Source organism: Schistocerca piceifrons, chromosome 5 (genome assembly GCF_021461385.2).
Source record: "Schistocerca piceifrons isolate TAMUIC-IGC-003096 chromosome 5, iqSchPice1.1, whole genome shotgun sequence".
In the NCBI taxonomy this organism is placed as follows: Eukaryota; Metazoa; Arthropoda; class Insecta; order Orthoptera; family Acrididae; genus Schistocerca; species Schistocerca piceifrons.
This window is the reverse complement of record NC_060142.1, coordinates 677,383,925-677,398,970: the sequence shown is the minus strand read 5'-3', so window position 1 is coordinate 677,398,970 and position 15,046 is coordinate 677,383,925. Positions and strand designations below refer to the sequence as shown.

The 15,046-nt window shown below is 37.9% G+C and overlaps 1 protein-coding gene across 3 annotated transcripts in view; it reads left to right on the top strand.

Annotated features, from left to right (window-relative positions):
• The window catches only part of LOC124798185 (voltage-dependent calcium channel subunit alpha-2/delta-3), a 792,806-nt gene that overhangs the window by 649,566 nt on the left and 128,194 nt on the right, over positions 1–15,046 (top strand). For all 3 annotated transcript variants that reach the window (XM_047261474.1, XM_047261473.1, XM_047261472.1), the window contains one exon: positions 74–178. In XM_047261474.1, the coding sequence (XP_047117430.1) occupies positions 74–178 (105 nt within the window). The remainder of the gene's footprint in view (positions 1–73; positions 179–15,046) is intronic.

Genomic DNA, 15,046 nt, shown 5'->3' with positions numbered 1-15,046 from the left:
TTATAATATTGTAAATAGATCGAGTTACTTTCTTGATATTAGAACTAAATGAGTTATTGTACTGTCATGACAGGAAGCAGTTCCAACAACGATTTGGAGTGACGCTGGCATTTGTGGCAACTCGCAGTGGCTTGACTCGGTGGGATGATATTGTGGGGCCTCAAGATTCTTCACAACCGTAAGTCATGATGTCAATCTTCTAATGTGCTGTCAAGTTATTTGTAAACACCTCTTCAAAATTCTATCACACAGTATAAAAATATTTCTGGAGGTATCATTTAGGGTAACTAGTCCAAATGATTGCTCACTAATTCACTACCTTATGTCACACCGTCCATGAAATCATTATGTCTCCTTGCCTGTGTTAAAACAGGTGCAAATCATACAACTTAATACAGAATTTAGTTAAGTTTAATTGATTTATTCACAATGTTCCAAGCACAAGTACCATAAAATAGAGCCCTCTGCAATGTATAATGAAGTATGAAGTGTGTAAATGAAAAGATTCTGCTATTATAAATTGTCTGTCCATTACTTTATCTATCATCTGTGTTACTTCACTTGCATTATGAAGGCACTAACTGTATTGTATATATCCTTAAAATAGCTTAACGAATATCTTCACTTGCAAAAAGGTACTAATGTTATAAAATCTGCCGGTCTGGAAAAAGAGCTATACTGTTGTCTTTTGTCGAAAAGCATTTCTACAGATGTGAGTGAGTAAGGTGGTGCAGTAGTAAATGCTCAACTCATATTTGGCAGGATGGCAGTTTGATTTGCTGTCCCATCGTTCAGTGTATGACTCCTGTCATTTTCCTAAACTGCTTAAGGACAATGCAAGGATGTTTTGTTTGAAAAAGAACATTCCCCAGGTCCTTCCTCATTTATACCCAATAGGAGCTATTGCTCCATCTCTAATGAGCTTGTAGTCGACGTGACGTTAAACCCTCATCTTACTTTCTTCTTTCCAGATATGTTATGCAAAACAAACGTCTTGTGGAAGTCACAGAAACTGGACAAATACACTTAGAGGGATGCAAGTTAGTGTCACATTACTGTAGATATAACATAAGGCAGTTACAGAGGGTACCAAAATTACATAGTGGAAGTAACTGAGAACTCATTGTACTTCAAGATTCAAGACATCCCCAGCCTGTATAGTACTAATGGAGGGCACTTGGAGTTTCTAATATCCAGTAAGAAGAGAAGTAAATAACTTGACAGTGATTGAAAGTCTAATTTCTGAATCTAACTATCTTTAATGAAATAGACAAGAGCTCTATAATAAAAGGGTTGTCTGACCATTTTGGTCAATTTCAGTAATTAATTATACAATTCAATTCAGTTTAGCCGAGAAGGGAAAAGTACAGTTTCATAAAATCGTAAATATCACACAGACATTGTGTAGCCACAGCCTACAAGATTGTGTTCAGAATTATGTTTCAGTACTCAGTGGCGTGTGCACTGTGATTTCCTGGCCATTGACAACTGTGTTCAACCAGGGCTAGAAGCCAGAACCTTTCCTTTTGAGGAGGCAGTTCTCTTGCAGACAGTCATCCAGGCACAATTCATGACCCATTCTTGCAGATTCAATACTGCTAAAACTTCTCTTCTACACAGAAGCTCTCCTGCCTACGTAGCAGAACCAGCTCCCTGGAAAGAAAGGATATCTTGAATAAAAGCCTTAGTAACATACTAGGGGACTGTTTTAAGACTGTATCTTTCTCTCTGTTCTGGAGAGTGTGCTGGAAAGTAGGACAGAAGTAGGGGCAAAATTTAAGTTTTGACAAAGAGTAATGACTAATGCTTCATTATCTGAGTCAGAAGGAGCCGTGACCACAAAAGGCAAGGTTCTGGGTTCGAGTCCTGGTCCAGCACAGACAGTTTCAAAACAGCACACACTCTACTGTTGAGTGAAACATTCATTCTGAAAATTAACATGTGCACAACAAGCAATTCTCCAAAGTTTTAAACCATGCCATCAAAAAGTGAAATCCAGAAAGTCTACAAAATTCCATCAACACAGCAAAGACATTTTGCATGATTATTAGTCATGAAACGAATAAGTTTGGTAACACAAATTATGGTCACCGCCCCGACAATAGTTGCGAGATAGATGATATTACATTCAAATCATTGGCTGTTAAATTTGGGTAAACCTTCCTAACAACAGCTGAAACAACAGTAAGAGAAAATGTGTAAACAAAAACAGATCTGTATTATTTACTTATACATGTTTTGCATATTGTATAAAACATTCTTCGACTCCTTGTCATGTCAGGTCAGGGTAAAACCTTGAACTTTCGATGATTACCTACATCGTCTTCATCAGGAGCAGCTGACCTCAAAACTGCTGCTGTGGTGACCTTGTATAGGCCAAAGATGGCTTCTGATTGGTCGATAATTGTGTCATGGGGACACAGATGGTGTCAACATCTGTGCTTGTGACACCACTGCTCCCATTGCAATGAATATCTCTGGCTCTTTGCCACACTTGAAGATTTTTCACACATTCTTATTTCTACAGCCTCTTTAATCACAGAATCCCAGTATATGGGAGCCTAGAACAAACGTTTTGTTTCCTAAAACATTATTTTGTGTTTGATTGTGCTCAGCAACAGCAGATATCTCCAGTTCTCAATCTTTAATATGTTGTTAATGTTCTGCAAGGTGGTCAGAGATGGTGTGGGTCAACTGACCGATGGAATTGCCACTACACTCACAAGGGATGTTCTAAATCTCGGAAATCCTAATGCCAAGACTGTCCTTAATAGGGCATAGCACCTCCTTTGTCTTCTTAGGAAGTTGGAAAATAAATCTAATACTTTGTCTTCACAGGACTCTTATCTATTTTCTTGGATGTAGTGCTGCAGAGGGGAAGGAATGCAAAGGATGGCTCATCATGTAAATGCTAAACATTTTCTCATTTCCTTTTCTTGGAGAAAACTGATTCAATACCATGTGTCCCATGGCTGTTCTTTCGGAACACATACTTCAGATGACTAATTTTGGCATCCATCTGGTCCTCATCAGAAACAGTTTCATCCTGTGTACCAGCATATTTAAAGCTGCTCTTTACTTCACTGAATGGTGGAAACTCAGGGCTATATATAAATCATTGTGCGTTGGCTTGCAATACATTGAGTGGCAGATATGTCAATCCAACTTTTGTTGTACCAAAACATCTAAAAATGGTAGTGTTTGGGTGCATAAGGTTCATATGTTTATTGAAGTGCTCAAAAGCTTCTATGCAGTGTGGCCAGACCATAAACATACCATCAACATAGCGATAAAATGAAGATGGATGAAGGTGAGCCAAATTTAATGCACATTCCTCAAAATGGTCCATATAAAAGTTGACCATTGGTGAAGACAATGGATAACCTATAGCCATTCCATCTATCATTTCATAAAATTCACTGCCATACAAGAAGAAGGTGGTGATCATGACAAGTAGGAATAATTTTATCATTTCAGGTGGAAAATGTTCTTCCAACAGTTTCGGTGTTTCCTCCACAGGAACATTTGTAAATAGTGGGACCACATCCAGGCTGACTAAAATATCATTTGGGCCAACTCTAATCTGTTTTATTTTCTCAGTGAACATCTGAGTGTTTTCAATCTGATGTTCACAGCGACCAGCCATTAGAGTCATTAGCTTTGTTAAATATTTAGTCAGCCTGTAGGTAAGCCATAATGGAATACCTTCTTTGTGGACTTTAGGTAGTCTGTACAGCCTAGAACGCCTAGGAGCTTGTGCTCAGAGAATTTTGATGACATCCCATTATAGACTGGAATTCTTTAGGAGCTCCACCCTTTTCCTGCTGTATGACAGAGTTGGGTCCCATTTCAGGCATTTGTATGTGCTACACATCCACTTTACCAGTGAGACAGAGAAAGAGGGATGACTGCCATTTTTAGATATTTTGGTACAACAAAAGTTGGATGGACTTCTCAGACATTCAGTGTACCGCAAGCTGACACAAACTGATTTATATATTAATGCCGAGAGTTAGCACCATCCAGTTTAGAAGAGAGCAGCTTTAAATATGCTAATACACAGAGCAAAAACTTTTTCTGACAAGGACCACTTGGATTCCAAAATTACTCATCTGAAGTACGTGTTCCAAAAGAACGAGTATGGGGTACATGGCATGAAGTTGGTGTTCTCCAAGAAAAGGAAATGTAAAAATGTTGAACCTTCACATTATGAGCCATGGACTGCATTCCTTCCCTTCTGTGGCACAACATCGAGCAAAATAGGCAGGATCCTGGGGAGACAAGGTATCAGATCTATTTTCCGACCTCCTAAGAAGATAAAGGAGGTGCTACACCTTGTTAAGGACAGTCTCGGCCTAAGGATCCTAGGATTTTCAACATCTTTTGTGAGTGTGGTAGCAATTACATCATCCAGTTGATCTGCACCATTTCTGACCACTGTGCAGAATATCAACGATGTATTAAAAATCGGGAACTGGAGAAATCTGTATTTGCTGTGCACAGCTTCATAAAAAGACATAAAATACTGTTTGCAGAAACAAAAGTTTTGTCCCAGGCCCCCATATACTGCCTTTTTGTAATTAAAGGGGCTGTATAAGTAAGAATGTGTGAGAAAATCTTCAATCACATCAGTAGATATAATCTTAACAGTGTATGGAAGCGAGCTCGTGATGCAGACAAGAGCAAGAGATATTTGTCACAATATTTACGTTAAGAGCGAAGTGGTGCTGCCACCAGTGCAGAAGTTGACACCACCTGCAACAGCATGACATTACCAAACAGTCAGAAGCCATTTATGTGCTATATAAGGCCACCACAGCAGCAGTTTTGTTAGTCAGTTACTCCTGTCAAAGATGTCGAAAGTAATCATCGAAAGCTCAAGGTTTTACCTTGAACTGATGTGGCAAGAAGTCAAAGAATATTTTATACAACAATGCCTTCATGAAAGACTTCATTCTCATATTTGCAAAGTCCATTAACAGACACAACTTTTGCCACCTCAACCATAACATTCATCACAAAGATCATTAAGTAACTGCCAAGCAGTAACTCTTCTGGCTACGATGGTATTTCAGCTAGTCTTGAAAAGTTGTGATGACTTGTTAGCATTTCCCTTTCATTACTGTTGTAATCAGCCTGTGAGTCAAGATATATTACCAGAAAATAGTGGTAGTAACTCTCATGTATAATAGAGGAGATAAGCAAATGAACTCTACATTATAGACTCCCCTTTATTTCATGTTCTCGGATATGTTTCCACAGGTAGTTCAGAAAAGAATATTGAACCTCTAGGCTGTGTCATGACAATAATCTTTCAAGATCTGCTCAGTTAGACTTCTGTAAAGTAATACTCTAAAAACGCATTATATAACATCACAAACTCAGTTCTCGTAGAGCTGAACAAGAAAAATTGCCCTGTCGGTACTTTCTGTGATCATGCCAATGTCCTCTGATTTTGTGGATCATAAAATTATACAGTAGTTGTAGTATTATCCAGTCCAAAGACTAGTTTGACGCAGCTGCACATAGTACTTATCCTGTGCAAGCTGCTTCATCTCTGCGTAATTACTGCAACCTACATCCATTTTAACATGCTTTTTGTGATGAAGTTGTTTCTCCCTCTAAAACTTTTATTCCTCACTCTTGTGTCAAGTAGCAAATTGGCAGATCATTCATTTATTCATATCCAAGACATCATACATTAAGTAAAGTTATAATTAAGTAAAATTATAGTTATTATTATTATAAGTATGTTGAAACAAACTTCATTCACACATCCAAGTCTTCAATTAAAAAGTATACAGTTAAAACGGAATAAATAATGCTATAATATGTTGTATTGTAATGAAAATGTTGTCCACCATGGTTATGAGGTGTTCAAATACCAAAATATAGTCTATAAAATAACAGCCTCAATAGTCTTGGCACTTGCTGTGATCAAGTCATGTATAGAGCATGGTTCATATTCATCCAACTTCCTGCACATTGGTAATTGGAGTGCATCTTGTAATTCTTCACAGTAACAACGTTCATCTGTGCTAATGTGACTCCATTTTTTCAAATATTCTTTACACTGGGATGTACCCATCTTTAAGTGATTTATGATTGTCCAAGTTGTATAAGAAAGTTTGAAATCCTCAGTAAATTCTTCTTTTGGTGTATTCCATGGGCCAGGTGGAGACTAGTTCTGTCACAGTTCTACTAAGCATTTATTAGGTAATAATGGGGTTGCTTCACTTGATTGTAAAAAGCTATTTCTTGATTTCAGTTTCAGCACCTTTGGAATATGTCCAAACCTAAGGTGTCTGGGATCTGTCTCTGCTTTTTGTTTTCCAACCTCTGCAGCCATTCTGTTCTTTACTTCTGGAAGAGCTATGCCCATTAGCTGATCTATTTAATTTATGGGGGTAGAGCAAAGACATTCTGTAATGATACAACCTGACTTGTTCAGAGCTACACTTCCTGTTTTGTATGAGTATAGTTGCCCCCCTTAGGGCCACATATTCCACAACAGAAAAGGCAAAGACAGAGCAGATGAATGAGAAACTGTGGGTTGTGCTCCCTATCTGCTGTTTGCCAGCTTTTGCATTATGTTTTTCTGGGTGCGTACTTTCATTTTTGTACGTACATAGTCTTCTTTACAGATAAGGCTGCAGTTGAGCTTGACTCCCAAATGTTTCAGGTTACCACAATGTAAGGCATGATATTCATTCATTGTTGCAATATGTTCTTTCTTTGCCTCTCTGCTGTACAAACGGAAAGCACAAACTTGTCTTTTTTCAGGGTTTGGCTTTGGATGTTTATTAACAGTTAAGTTCCTGAGCACTGTCATTAGTTTCTTTTCCACCCTTTTGAAAGTTTTTTCCTGAATATTGATAGCTGTTAGCATCTGCATAGATAAAGGAATAGCTGTTAGCATCTGCATAGATAAAGGAATAGAGTTCAGATCCAATCGCCTAGTCATTGGTACATGTATTAAACACGGGGGAAGTGAGACGATTTCAGTGGGAAAGGTTATTTTTCTGGGCCCGCTATCATCTCTTTTTTGTTTGTAGGGTAATGGAGAATTGTCTGTTTTGTAATAATCAATGGGTGGTTGTGTCAGTCTATAATGTTTCACTGAAATGTAAATTTTTGTTATCAGTTTCTTATGATTGATTGTATCGTAGACTGCTATGACATCAATGAAAGCCCCATCTGTGATATGCTTTTGTTCGTAGCCATCTTCTGTATGTCCTATTTGTTGATGGCTGAGGATCTTCCATATCAACCGATCCACTCTTTCAGTCAAATTGTGCAATAATTTTTTTTCCTCCACAATTCATTTAACACTTTGGAAACTGGACACTCAGAAGAATAGCGGGCATAGGAAGCCAGTTATTTAAAGTGTTACTGGCACATATGTAATTCATGTGTCTTCAAGAGTAAGACATGCTAAAAAAGTACCAAACTTCAAGATTTATTTTTCGTATTAGCTTTAGTTCTTTGATAGATTACAAATTTTAAAATAATGATGACAGAAAGTATTATCATTCTCCGGAAAAAAAATGTGACATGAGTTATTGAGCAATGTTTTCCTCTTGAGCTTCCAAAACTTCTCGCTCCTCAACAAATATGACATGTTTGTAGCAGTTACAGCAAACTGTGAAACCTAATGTGTACAAGCACAAAATTACATCAATGCAAACATATTGGCTCAACTATTCATTACTGTAGGTGTCACATTTGCTAATGTTTCTTTCAATGTAATTCTAGAAATTGACAACAGAAGGCAGTACCAGTCAAAGGATAGGCAGCAGGACATCTGTACATTGTTCTCATATGCAAAGAGTCTGGTTTTTGAGTGACAGATGGCTTGTATGTTGAGAAAATTGAGGCATGGCCTATACGGGAGTGGTGTTTTTAACACCCAGTTGTGGCCCAAGCTATGCTTGGGCTTGGTCTACAAAATTTTAACCTCCCAACTATCTTCAAATATGTAGCAACACACAACAAAAGCTTTTGTTCTCCCCTGTCTGAACATTTATTTCCCGCATTTCACTTCTGTGCAGTGCTACAGTCCAAACAAATGCCTTCAGGAAGGACTTCCTAACACTTAAATTTACATTCAGTTGTAACAAATTTCCATTTTTCAGAAGAGTTTTTCACACTATTGCCAGTCACATTTTATATCCTCCCTGCTTTTTACCATTATCAGTTATTTTGTTGCCCAAATAGTAAAACACTTCTAATTTTAGTGTCTCATTTCCTGATGTAATTTCCATAGAACCATCTCTTTTAATTTTACTGTGGTCCATTACTGGTGTTTTACTTTTGTTGATATTTATCTCATAACCTCTTTTCAAGAACTCTCCATTCTGTCTACCTGATGTTACAGATCCCTTGCTGTCTTTAACAGAATTAAAAATTCATTGGCAGTTCTCAGTTTCTGTTCCTTATCTTTTAACTGTAATTCCTTTTACAAATTTCTCTTTGGTTTCCTTTGCTGCAAGCTCAACGCACAGATTAAGAAACAAAGGAGTGTGTCTTTCAAATCTCAGCTATTGCCTCCCTTTCACATCCTTCAACTCTTAACAACTAAAGTCTCTGTATGTCCATCTTTTCAGAGATGGTTGCTGGACCTTGGCTGTTCAGTATAGAATGTCAAATCTTTCAGCCATCTAATTTCCAAACTGTTACTCTATTGGACTACCAGTTTTGGCAATATACTATGCCATCATCAGGCTCCCTGACTGATGTATAGGAAGATTCCAACCTTAGTTCTGGCCAAAGTAGGAGCCAGCATTCTGTAGATTTTTGGTTCAGAGATCACTTCAAACATCATGCTGAAGTGGTTGGCAGATGATGTTTGAAGTGATTGCTGTATCAAAAATATACAGAAATCAGTCTTTGAATGCTGGCCCTCATTTTGACCAGAACCAAGGTTGGGATCTTCCTAATGTCAGTCAGCAGGTCTGTAGGTGGCGTAATATATCACCAAAACTGGTAACCCAGTAAAACATCAGTTTGGGAATTAGACGGTTGAAAGGTGCTTGATTTGCATGGTTGCTACAAGTTCTGTAAATCATGGAATTTCAAGCATGTCAAGGAAATATCAGGGAAATTTGAAAAAAAAAAAAATAAAATAAAATAAAAGGACTGGAAAAATCTCGTTTTTGTCTCAGTAGATTAAATGGTTTGGTTATGAGATGATGTGCATTGTCGTTGGCTGGACGCCGCTTCGCTGCTCCATTAGTTTTATTGCTTCTCTCCTTCCTACCACTCCCCTCAGCTTCCAGTGAGTGCTGCCACCACTTCTTGCCACTAGCCCATCAGGTGCCGATGAGAGGCAGGGAGGCGTGAGGAGTGGTTTGTTTGGATCTGATTCTCAGAGATTGTTGATGCAGCAGCCAGAGACGGCGGTCAAGTGCGCACGTCTGACAGATTGTGTGATTGTATATGTGCTCTTGTTTCCTGACAAAGGCTATGGCGGCCAAAACCTAAGTTTTTAAGAGTGTAGTTGTCTTTTCTACATGCCTGTCTGCGGCTCAGCGATCATCTTTATGGTGAGTTGCTACCTATTCTCATTAGTACTGATTCTCAGAGCGTTTGCACAAGTTATCTGTTGCATGGATGGGTCACTGTGGTCTCATTTCATCAACATGGTATCTGTGACACGTGAATAGCTGACCACATGAGTGGACTTCCATGACGCAGCAGGCCATTTCTGGTGATCTGAAGCCCGTCGTTTCCCACTAATGTGCAAGCCCTGCCTATGGGATCTAGTCTCACTGATCTACCCACAGGTCGGATTTGTTTGTGTGTGGCATAATACAGTGGATTTTAATGGTTTATCCATGGATCTGGGACTGCAGTGCTCCTCGTCAGGCCAGAGGCCACAATCGATGGATTTTGGAATTGTGACTGTCTCACCACAAGTCATTGCACAGTGTGGGGTTTTATAGATATTTTATTTATTCTAGTACATTTTGGTGCCTTGAAACTAGTTTTATATATTAGGAAGTATGGATGATGAGAAGAAGAAAATTGTGGCAGCTGCTGGCGGTTTGTATGCTACATACTCATATATTTCTTGAAAGAAAAATCGCACATACCTGTAAAATAATAGACACAACGCAGTGGGTAGTAACTGACAATAATGAATATAGTAGAACTAACAGTTTATAGGCGGTCACCTATAGTGTTGGTTTACACAACTCTTCCCTGCCTTATCCACTTCTTTCAAGAAACCTATATGTTTCTCAGGTTATTTCTAAAATCCATTAAGGTAATTTAAATCTGTCTTGCGATTCCAAGGAAAAGCATATTTTTGTCATCAAATGTTTTTCATTTTATTCAAATAATATAACAACAGTGGTCTTATGAAACACATATACCACTTCCTTGCTTTCTCCATCTAAAAACAGTTCATTACAAGAGATGATGATATTAGTACTTAAGATTTTTGCTCACATGGGGAGGAATAGAAAAGTCCTTACATTTTTTATCAACTTATGTCTTTACTTACCCTTGAGATCTCAAAATTTATCAGGGAAAAATGCTAAACCTTATCTGGAAATCAGGGAAATATCAGGGAATTCCACTTGGGGGAACTTGTTGCAACCCTGATTTGACATTCATACAAGTTCAAGTTGTAGATAATCGAGTCCAAAGACGATGCTCAGAGTCCAAAGACGAACGCATATCGATGCTGGTGCCAACCTCATTGGCACCACAGACTCATATGTTCCTACAGTCCTCCAGAACCCAATCCTTATTTGTTCCTAAAATACTCCAGAGCCCAAACTTCTGTCCCACAAGGTCAGCTTCTGACAGTTGAAGTGTTTAAGGGCACTTATTATGGGTTGTAACTGAACCAAAAGTTCAGTGATGATTTGTCACTCTGTTGTTGTTCATGAGTACTATTACCTTATTGAAGATTTATGGTTACCACATTATGTTTTCTTGATGCAGTGGACCTGTTATTCATTGCCACTAATTATGTTGTAGGACTTCTGTTTCCAGCTGCCAAGGGTCGAGGGCTGAAAGAGAGCTCATATCTATATCTCCCACAGAATTATGTAAATGCCTTTTTACAGATCATCTGGGTGTTTATGTTGTCAGCACAGGTGCTTCCTCTTTGCCTTCCAAAACACCGCCAAGCCACACTGTCCAGAACATGTAAAGACTCGTGACAGCATCGAACCTTGCTGATGTACTGTACTCGTGCCTGTCATGTCGTCTCTGCACAGGCCAAAATTTAAGTGCATACAGTGGATATTCTTTACATGTTACTTACCTAAACAATGTTTTTATATGACATCTTTCATCTGACTGCTTGGAAGAGGTGGAACAACCTGTTACACCACACAGTTTTTCCATTCTTGTATGATGGTGTGTTGAGTAATGCCTCTTAAAGCTTTTTAAATCATACAAAAATTAATAACATTCTACATATTTATTCATCATGTCTACATATTTATTGCTCTACATAGTCACCTTGGTGATGAACAGTTTTCTCCCAGTTAGAAACCTCACTGTAGAATGTTTGACTTTGCTGACAGTGCCACAACCTCACCTCTGCTTCCACAGCTTTGTCACTATCAAAGTGAAGTCCTTGAAGGTGTTCTTTAATTTTTGAAAAGAGATGAAAATTGGATGGGACCAAGTTTGGATTGTAGGGAGGATGATGGATGACAGTGAACCTGAGGTATTTGTTTGTTGCAGATGTCACAGTGCTCATGTGTGGTCTGGCATTGTTACGTTCAAGGAGAGAGTACTCCTTGTGTGGATGAATTCTTTGAAAACAAAACTTCATTACAGCATGCTGTTTCTCACACACCAACATAGTTACATTACACACTACCATGTTAAATGGTATAATTTGGAGCCTGCAAATATGTAGACGTGAAGAATAAAGATGTAGAATGTTAGTAACATTTGTTTCATTTAAATAGCTTTAAGATTTTGCACATAAAAATTGCAGATATTACTTTTAAGTATGCCTTTGTATAAATAATTCATGTCAGTATTTGCAACTGTAACTTATTATACTGGTGGTTTGGCAATATTCATTCCTGTCAGCCCCTGCATTTTGGAATTGTAATTACATTCAGCATATTCATTCCTGCCAGCCCTTACTTTCTTGAAATAGTAATTATAGTCTTCTTGAATTCTCGTGGTGTTTTGTCTGTATCACATATCTTGCACACTGTTGGAATAGGTTTATAGTTATAGTTCCTCCCAAGGTTCTCAGTAATTATGAGTCAATGTCATCTACTCCAGGTGCTTTGTTTTGGCTTAGGTCTTTCAGTGCTCTATTGTATTCTTCTTCTGGTATCATAGCTTGTACCTCCTCTTCATCTACTTTGTCTCCATTTTTCCTTAAAATTACCTTAAAATTTCTATACCTTGTATAAATCTTCCTTACAGCCTTCAGTCTTCTTGTCTTCACTTATTACTGACCATCTGACTCTTGATAACCATATAACTGTTCTATTTTATTCAAAGATTTCTGTCCAAGTGAGTAGCAGTAATATGAAATAAACAGTGAGATAAGATAGAGAAAATTTATGATCTGTGAAAGAAAAGATCCAGATTTAGAGCTAGCAGCACACTCCCACAAAGAGGCAGTTGTCTACAAGATAATTAGTAATCAAATAAGCAGTTGGCAGGGATCTGATGTAACTGCACCATTTAACACTATCAACAGGCCTTTACTGTTCAGAAACACTTGTATGTGGCAATAGTGTGATACAATGAAAAATTACATGGGTACAAAGTGTTCCATGTGCCCGCTCATGTCATGAAATACGGTGCACCCACTCAAAGATTAATTTTCCTGTAGGTGGCATCTATCTTTTCCATAGTAATAAATGCTTTAATGGCTTTTTGCTCTACCCATTCCTGCTTTGCCATTTTGTACTTTCTGCCACTCTCATTTTTTAGATGTCTGCATTCCCACTTGCATGCTTCACTTTCTGCACTTTCATATTTTTTCCTTCCATTAATTAAATTTGATCTCTCCTGAGCTATCAGAGGATTTCTTCTGGACTTGTAATTTTCTGAAGCTCTTGACAACCACTGATTCTTTGAGTTTATCCAGGTCACATCTCCTTAATTCCCTTTCTTCCTACAGCTGATAATGTTAAAATTGTGGTCAGAGTCCACATCTGTCCCTGAAAATATTTTCAATTTAAAATTTGATTTCAAAATCTCTGTCTTACTATTATGTAATCTACCTGAAACTTTCTTATGTTTCTAGATGTTTTCCACATATACAATCTCCTTTCATGATTCTTATACCAACCGTTAGCAATGTTTAAAATGTCCTTGTGTAAAAATTATACAAAGTGACCTCATATTTTTTCGGTTCCTCCAATCCATCTTCCCCTACTACTTCTCCTTCTTTTCTTTCTCTACGATTGAATTCCAGTTCCCCATTACATTGAATGTTTTGTCCATCATGATGATTTGAATAATTTCTTTTATCTCAGCTTACATTCTTCAACCTCTTCATCATCTTCATTATGATAACTAATTTAATAATTATCTTAGACAAGAAAAAGCTCTACTGTGGGAATTAAAATGTTATGGCATAAAAGGCATCCTCTTCACATTGATAGAATTCTGTCTCAACAACTGGACAAAGTCTGAAGAAGGCTGTTACAACTCTTGTCAGAACCCAGAAGGGTTTTAATGAGACTGACTCTGGTCTCAGAATCCTACATATTTACGTGAGACTCACTCTTATTCTTGATTTACAGAAATGATCCGTACAAGCTGTCTGCCCACAAAGGTGATCTGGCAGTGAGAAAAGTAAGGGATTAGAGTGCAAACCACTGTAACATGCAGAGTTCCCCTTTTAATATATGTGTGTTCAGATTCAGATTTATTGTTTAGTTGAAGCTATGAACTGTTGACCCGGTAATTAAATTTTCTTCTTGGACCATGTCGACACAGCTCAATTCACTTTGTTACTGCTGCAGTTGTGTTTGTGCTGAAATCTGAAAATCTTCAAACAGTTTCAACATTTTACTAATGAATGTGAAGTATCTTTTCACTCAGTAACTCCATATATTATACCTAAAATGTACAATAATTTTTCTTATTATGAGTGTTACATGTTGCAGTTACATATTGGAGAACTCTGTCTTATACCTGACATTTGAGGCTGATGTTAGATGAGTGACATTTTTGACAGTTCCTTGGGTGTCTTCTGTTCTGTAGTGATGTCATTTAGCATTGACACAATGTGTGCATTTATTTGCCGATGCACCAAGCCACTCCAAATTTGGATGCCAATTCACCGAGGTACCACAACTCGCAGTAATACTGCGATCACCTTCCCACCTTGAAGATGTGCAGCACCCATCCTCATTCTTGCCACTTGCAAACAGATGAGATAAAAACACATCAGCTCACTACTTCTAACCACTAATCTATCACACTGTTTAACAACTGGTAGCATCATTTGTCAGTTAAATAGCTGTATGGTTACACATCATTCTCCCAAAGTGATATGTAACGCCACAAACATTCTCCTTGTTCACCACACTTAACACCCTCTGGCTTCTTCTTGTTCCATAAAGTAAAGAAATCTTGGTCTGTAATTGCTTGCAGTTCAAGGGAGAAGTTTGCCAGTTAGAAGTGCATCACTTTCAAATCTGCCACAATGGTGTTATAGGCAATGGATCTGATTTATTGGAGAAACATATGATAATGTACAGTCACCCAAAAAGAAGACTGCATTGAAAATAGCATTAATTTGTATCTAAAAAAACTGAAAACAAAGTACAAGTGAGAGGAAAGGAGGGGGGGGGGGGGGGGGTTAGAGAGAGAGAGAGAGAGAGAGAGAGAGAGAGAGAGAGAGAGAGAGAACTGATGTTGGCTGAGCTTTCCCAAGAAGAAAATAGAGTATCATGCTAAAAAAAACAACAGAAGTCCCCTGTATTGTGAAAGGAATCAATAGGTTCCGTGCAAGGAAAAGAAAATTCTATTAAATGATTAGGACAAGTGATTAAAAAACATAAAAAATCTCTGTATGATGTCCAAAATCAATAATGCA